The 7,898-nt window shown below is 45.3% G+C and overlaps 1 protein-coding gene across 1 annotated transcript; it reads left to right on the top strand.

Moving 5' to 3' along the window:
- On the top strand, positions 1-7,522 carry LOC309332344 (homeobox protein NANOG-like). Its single transcript, XM_081845496.1, has 4 exons — positions 1-246; positions 1,787-2,058; positions 3,105-3,194; positions 5,427-7,522. The coding sequence occupies exons 1-4, from the start codon at positions 51-53 to the stop codon at positions 5,862-5,864; spliced, it is 996 nt and encodes a 331-aa protein (XP_081701622.1). The 5' UTR covers positions 1-50; the 3' UTR covers positions 5,865-7,522.
- The last annotated feature ends 376 nt before the right edge of the window (positions 7,523-7,898 follow it).

Below are 7,898 nucleotides of genomic sequence, written 5' to 3'. Positions count from 1 at the left end.
CTTCGGTGATCCAGCCACGCTTCCGAAGGGTCCCGCCGGCTCCTCCATTCATGAGCATCCCACTGGCCCTCAATGCCTCTTACCGGGTCTACCCTGCAGGGGTGGTGGCCCCCGCTGACATGGGCTACGACGGTTACTACTGGCCCTCGGTGAAGGAGGAGATGGAGCCGGGGAGCTGCTCCGGGGGGTTCCCGGCCCCCGAGGCTGTTAACGGCCCGGAAGGGAAGGGCCCCAGCAATAACCCAGGTAAGCGGATCTCCTAGGAAAACGCGCAAAGGAGGTTGCAGCCTCTTTGCTTAAGTCTCTTAAAGTCACTTCACCCGGGAAAGCTGACTCCATTCCACCAGGGTTCCCCCAAACATGGGTCTCTAGCTGTTCTTGGGGTACAGTTCCCATCATCCCTGACCACTGGTCCTGCTAGCTAGGGAGGATGGGACTTGTAGTCCCCAAAACAGCTGGAGACTCAAGTTTGGGGAGCCCTGCATTTACTGTACAGAATTCCCTTTCTCAGTTAAGCAAGCATTGGGAGCTTCTTGCAGCGAATGCAAAGCTTGGAATTCGCAAACTGTGAAGCAGAATACAGAACCCTTTTCCATGATAGGCTTGGGTGATGTGCACGGCAGTAGGGCGTAGTGGGTAGAGGGGGTTGAACCCGGAGACCGGGGTTCAACCCCCGGTTAGCCATGAAACTCTGGGTTTCACCATCGGACTCTGCCTACCTCACAGGGTTGTTTTGAAGGATAAAATGGGGAGGGGGAGCCATGTGCACCACCCAGAACGCTTTGGAGGAAAGCCAGAATAGAAACGCAGTAGATAAAGAAATAGAAATGTTTCCTAGGGAGCCCATTTTGCTGACTGCGCAGGGAGCAGGTTGCAGGGGCGCAGCCGGATCCTATGCAAAGCTAGGTGCGCGGCGCCTAATTGGGCTAAAAAAGTTATGGATCTGGATTCCCACGCCAGCGCAAAAGCCCAGCCCCTGGTGGAGAGGAGGTATTCAAGGAACAATTGCCTGGGTTTGAAACTGCCCCTTAACTAGGCAGCAAAACAGGATCAGTGCTAGGAGTTGCTGCCTAGCCAAAGAAACCGCTTTCTGGCCGGAGAAGGCGGCACCACATTTAAAACACATGGCTTTTTCCTCCTCCCCCAAGGCTACCCTTATCTCTTAACCTGGATTATTACTGGGCACAAATTGCTCAGTTCCCAACATTTTGCGGACTCGAAATGTGAGCGCGATCTGGGTGTCAACTCGTTAATCCTGCCCTTCCCTCTTGTCATGAACGTGAATTTTGCCGAAGCACTTTGCAAGCCAGTGACATACCAAACAGTGTTTTGCAGAGTCATTTAAGGATTGTCTTAAGCAAGAATTAAAGCATTGCTTACATTTAGTTCATTAGTGTTCTGCAGTCTAGTGATGCTAATGATAACTGTTAATTGGTGGGCGTGGTCTGTTGGTCCTGGAGATGAGAAATGCAATCCTAGCAATGTTTACTCAGATGTAAGTGCTAGTTAATTTACCTGGGCTTAGTCCCATATTGGTGGAGTTAGGATTTGCAGCCTATTGAAGGTTTCCTTTTATGTTTCTATGTTCAGAGTGTGCAAACTTTCAAATATCACAGGAGGTCTGAGAAGTAGATACAGTTTGATCTTGCCTGATGCAAGGGTTCTGTATAGAAAGTTTGTGTACTGTTTTATAAAACTTATTTATCAAACACTTTTTGCATTCTGGCTTTTTAAGCCCCTTTCTGCCCTATTTATCCTTTGCATACTGTCTCTGCTTGATTCCTAGATCTCTCCCCGAGGTCTTCCAGTTCTGGGATATTCACATATTATACACCAGATTCTGCAACCAGCCCCAACAAGCCGCCCCCCTCCCCAGATCTGACTTCTACTCCCCAGCAGTGCAAGGAGGAAAGTAAAGGAGGCAAGAAGAGCAAGAACCGCACGGCTTTCTCTCAAAAGCAGCTGCAGGTCTTGCACCACAGATTCCAGATGCAGAAATATCTCAGTCCACAACAGATCCGAGAACTGGCCTCTGCCTTGGGACTCACCTATAAACAAGTAAGTGTTTTGCTGAAGCAGGGCAGGGTCAGGCCCGGAGACCTTTGGCCTGAATTTTTAAAGATTTGCTCTTGTTGCACTTGACTTTTCAGAGTCAGAATTCCAGTTGTTCTAACTTGCATAAGCTGTCCTGCAGAACTGTCTTGAGATCCACCTTTTCTGTCTTGAGATCCACCTTTAATATTTGTCTGCCACACTTCTGATTGTGTATGCCTCAATTGTTTGAGCCTTCTCTCCTTCTACAGCTTCCTTTCGTACATAGTTTGCTTTGTTCCTTCTTGGTGGCGTGCAGAATTGTATTTGTTTCCTTGTGCTTTAACTGCCATGGCTTCTCTGAGCTTCCCTGGGAGTTCTAGTTTGGTGCTGAACTGCAACAAAATGCTGCAGTTTAGAGTTATCTTGATTAGTCATTTAATCTTTTGCTTCCCCACCGCAACAGACTAGTCAAAATTCCATGGCACACTTTGAGTTCTCTATAGGATGTTTTTGAGGTCCTTCCTATTTTATGCACTGTGACTGCTGTTTGTTTTCTGATATTTAATTTTATTGGGTACTATTATATTCTAATAGGTTATTGAATATTACCGGTACATCTGATGCAAGTTGTTTATTTTAAAGTTACGTTTTTGTTACTATGACATTTTTGTATTGGGTCAAATTGTTATAAGGTGTGCAATCTTTGTTTCTTCTGCTTGTATACCGTCTTGTGTATAGTAATACAGAAAAGCAGTATACAAATTAAAAATGAAATGAAATTGCATGCAAGTAGTGCCAGTTTGGTAACAAATCTCCACCTGCACATTGAAATGGAGGGAATGGCCGACTCTCTACTCACCTGCACAGAACTCCCAGAGATCTCTTGAGAAGAAGGAATGCCAAGTTCATTCTAAGCCTGTTGTATAAACATGCTCACTGGATGAGCTTTTTTGCCTTCATGGCTGACAACGTAAAGATCTGAGTGTGTGTGTTGTGAGTGGTGCAAATGCACCTTTGCATGGATTGACTATGGATGAAGGAAGTTGCTTATCTTGTACTGTGCATTTCAGATAAAAACCTGGTTTCAGAATCAGCGGATGAAATTTAAACGAACCCAGAAGGAAGCTGTGTGGATGAGAAGAGGAATATGCCAACCTCAGGTAATAAGGCGGCCCATCTGATGGAGCAGAACTTCTCCAGCTTCTGACTCATTAAGATGCTCCTGGCCCACAATGTGAGCAAAGGGTTCTAGATTCAATCCTTGGCATCTCTAGTAAGTAGGGCTGGGAAATATCCCTGTGAAATCCTGAAAGTGCTGCTACCAAGTAGTCTAGACGATGACTGATGCTGAGATCCTTAGCTCATCCATCTGTATAAGGCAGCTCCTTATGGTTTTGTCCCCAAATAAACAGGGCTTTCTAAATCCAACCTAGAACCATAGAATTGTAGAGTTGAAAGGGACCACAAGAGTCATCCAGCCTCACCCCCTGCAAGTCAACCTTTTGCCAAACTTGGGGCTTCAACCCACAACCCTGAGATTAAGAGTCCCAAGATGTACAGACTGAACTATCCCAGCTTGAGCTAAGCCTCCATTTCTAAGCATGGGGAGAGAGGACACAGGCACTTTTTCCCCCTTTCATGTATTGGGTTCTTCACTGACATGGGTGTCGACATCAACAAACAAGTATAATGTCCCATATATGTATCTCACAAAAAAATACAAAGCAGGCCTCAGTATGACAATGGAGCTTTGAAATATTAGTAGAGGGAGCGGGTCCGTTACATAGGGAGGGGCGGTGGAAGATATCCTGACATGGATATGTGATAAAAATAGGGCCCCTCAGTAGCTGTCATGGATGCTTTAGTTGAGTTTCCTGCATTCCAGGGGTTTGGACCAGATGACTCGGGGGGGGGGGCTTCAAACTCTTAAGATTCTATGATTCCAGGGCCAGATTGAGGTTTGATGAGGCCCTAATCTACTGAAGGTAATGGGGCCCTTTATATGTCCAGCTGTCCTTTGTCAACAACAAATTGTCGCTGTTTTTTGGTGTTGAATATATGCTATATGGTAATTTATGGACCTAATAGGTATCTAAAGCCATTTGCCCATAACAAAATATGTATTTTTTCAAAGTAATTGTTGAACTGAAATCCAGAACAGATTAAGTTTGAGAACCAGGGTACCACTGTACAGTGGTAGCTCGGTTTACAAACAGCCTTGTTAACGAACTATTCGGTTTACGAACTCTGCAAAACTGGTAGTTTACCTCAGTCTACAAATGGAAAGCGCGCCTCTGTTTAAGAACGGATTTGGTTTAAGAACGGACTTCAGGAACAGATTAAGTTTGTAAACCGAGGTACAACTGTATATAGAAATGAGCAAACCAGTGATATTTTAGGGAGCAGGCTAGTAGGCGGGGCCCATGACTTACATCATAGGAGCCTATGCAACACACAAAAGGCCTGTTCCTAAAAGTCCAGGAGAGTGAGTCTCGCACACCCATCTATTCCTGGGTCACTTCTGGGGGCATGAAAATATCTAAACAAACTGGGAGATTTTAAACCTTAGGCTATCTGTTGGGACTACACCCGCAGTGGCCTCAGACAGACCTAACACACAGTAAAGGCATCTGTCTAGACACACCATTTTTTAATCATTATTTTAATGTGGAGTGTATATAAGTTTGAGAACAAACACCCTATTCCTTCAGAGACGGGATAGATGGTCTTATGGAGCGTTTACAGTTCAGGACAAAATTTTAGTAGAAAATTTATACAATTTAATATAAAAAGGTGGGAGTTCAGTTAGGGCAGAAGGCCCTGTCTTACACTGAAACATCTTCTGCCATGAACACACAGGGTGGCATCGGGCACACCAATACTGGTCTCCACCCTCAATCTCCAGATGGGAATGATTTTTGCCTAACTTCTAAAGTTGCCTGAAGGACAGCTGAGATAATGGATAATAATAATAATAAATTATTATTTATAGCCCGCCCATCGGGCTGGGTTTCCCTAGCCACTCTGGACAGCTCCAACAGAAAATTAAAAACATCCTTGACATCTGATGGGAGGGCATTCCACGGGGCAGGTGCCACTACCAAGAAGGCCCTCTGTCTGCTTCCGTGTAACCTCACTTCTCCCAGTGAGGGAACCACCAGAAGGCCCTCAAAGCTGGATCTCTGTGTCCCGGGCTGAACGCTGGGGGTGGAGATGCTCCTTCAGGTATACTGGGCCGAGGCTGTTTAGGGCTTTAAAGGTCTGCACCAACACTTTGAATTGTGCTTGGAAACGTACTGGGATGCAATGTGTTTCTGTAGACAGGTGATGTTTCAATGCTAAGCGTTGCTATTTGGGTGTGTGTTGAAACATCACTACTTTTCTCTTTACAGAACGGTTACCTGGACATAAACCCCAGCTATCACCAAGGATACGCCATCAACGATGCTAGGAATATCCATTCATTGGCCAATGCCCACGAGAACTACGCCAGCAATCCCGTTGGCGTCAACAATCAGAACTATAGCAGTGATCACAGCCAGATCTACGGCAGCCCCCAGGGTCTGTGTCCGGTTGTGGGAGAAGGAGAGGATGGAGGCTTTTTTGGGAAGGCTGCTGGGCCCTGTTATGGCCAACAGGCACTCGGGTACCTCAGCCAGCAAAGGATGAACTTCTGTCACAGTTTCTCTGCAAGCCTGGACTATGCTGCTGTGAAGATGGAGGGTGGATATCCTTTTCCCAGTGTATCTGCCACTGCACCAGGCACCTCTGTCCTGCAACATTATCAGACAGACCCTGTTGCAAACCCAAGGACACCAGAGCAGCTCTAATTCCCAGACTTTAGGTTCTCTCCCTGCCACCCACGGCTCTCATTCTTTTACTGCTTTCTCTTCAGATTCTCTTGCTGCAAATAGGAGTCCCACTCCTATCTTCCCACCTCCTTCACTGGCATCTGTGAGGGATCTTGGCACTTGGAAAAACAACAACAGAAAATGGGCAGTTTTATTGTTGTCTTCTGACTCGGGGGCTGTGTGTGTGTGTGTGTGTGTGTGTGTGTGTGTGTGTGTGTTGCATGTGTGGCTCTGAACTTGGCTTTCATCAGTTCATCCTGGCTGGCTCCAGGAAAAGGCACTCGATGTGTATGGAAAACCATGTTCACGAAGAGGAATCTGCAAATGTTAGAATTAACCGTGCTCCCGTCTCCCCTTGGTTGTCTGCTGTGTGAGTCACTTCCTCAAGAGCTCAAAATTTGGCTGCCCCTCCCCAACCCAGTATGAAGGCAGCTTCTACTCTTAAAAAAATGGACTCTTTGTTTCTTTCCCCATTATTCTTATTCTTTCATGAAAGATATTGTTTCTTTCCTAACAAGAGAGTATTTACTCTTGCTTCAACTGCCTATCTGTTAAGAGTAGGATGACTTGGGGGCAGAGGACAGAACTTCTGGTTTAAGGTACATCCACTACATGGAAGCAAAGGGGTTGCCTTTCTGACCTATATGACAACCTGCTGCTATTGAACCTGTCCTCTACTGCATCTCTTCACTTGAGGAGACCTCCAAAACCATAATGGACAGAGCCAGATATAATCAAGGTGAAAAGTGAGGTTTTCTTTATTTTGGCAGGAAACACTGTAGGGGGCTCTTTATTTCCCCTTGCACCACAAATCTTCAGGCAATAGCGAGGGATGACCTCTGCAGGTTCTCTTTGATCAGTCCTGGAAGGACTGCATAAACAATCCCACAGTAACCCTCTAGCCAAAGGCTCTCTTAGGCAGGGCTTGGTTGCTGATGGCCAACTTGGAACTTAGTATTACATGCCCCCCAGTTTTATTATAAAATATTTCATTCACCAATATGACAAGACCTATCGTCATAGGGGATCTACTGTAGCTGCCAGAAAAGATGGCGGCTTGTGTGCTTTTTTAATATGACACTACAGGACACTGTTGATTTTTCCTCCGGCTAGCCTTGCTTTTTAAGTCTTACTATGTAGTGATTACTGGAAGGGGGAGGAAACTTCTGCCTCCTATCCGGCCGTACTGTGGACCTACCTGCTTAGCAGCTGCCTAACTGCCTAGATTAGATTTTCTTTTGGAATGAGGGGAGAGTTAATGGACTTGCCAAATGTTTTTAGTGTTTCATATTCTCGTGGTTCATGTCTTTGCATACAGAACACACCTGCTTTCTAGTTAACAGTGTTTACTATATTGCTGTCTCATTTTTAATCTGCATAAGGCATTGGTGTTATGATTGGTTAGTAAAAGTGCATCCTGATAACCGTGTTTCTGTTTAGCTTTTTTTGTTTTGTTTAAATAAGCCACTGGCAAGTATTTGCAGCTGTTATCGTACAAGAACCTTGTGATAAGTACATAACTTTGTTGCCCTAGGAGAAATGTTGCTAGCCAACCGATATTAGTTTTGTTGAGGTTCAGGAAACCCATTTAAGACTCCCAATTAGCCATGATGCCCATAGACTTTCTTTAACTGAAACAGGCTCTGACTTACATTTCCCGATGATTTCATATATTGCAATGTGCAGCTTGGATTAAGGTTACCTGAGGCTGAAAACTAGTTATCTTCATGCTAATAATAATAATAATAATAATAATAATAATAATAATAATAATGCAGCCTTCACTCACTCATAGAGAAGCCTATTGCATCCTTCCCAGTACTGGAGCATTTTGTCTATTGTAAACCACAGAGCCTAGGGTTTGTTGATCAGAAGTTCGGCGGTTCAAATCCCCGCAAGCTCCCATTGCTTGGTCCCTGCTCCTGCCAACCTAGCAGTTTGAAAGCACACAGTGCAAGTAGATAAATAGGTACTGCTCAGTCATGCTGGCCACATGACCCAGAAGCTGTACGC

Source organism: Podarcis erhardii (assembly GCF_964252035.2).
Source record: "Podarcis erhardii genome assembly, chromosome: 17".
In the NCBI taxonomy this organism is placed as follows: Eukaryota; Metazoa; Chordata; class Lepidosauria; order Squamata; family Lacertidae; genus Podarcis; species Podarcis erhardii.
Note: the sequence above shows the minus strand (reverse complement) of the source record. Positions and strands in the feature narration are given on the sequence as shown.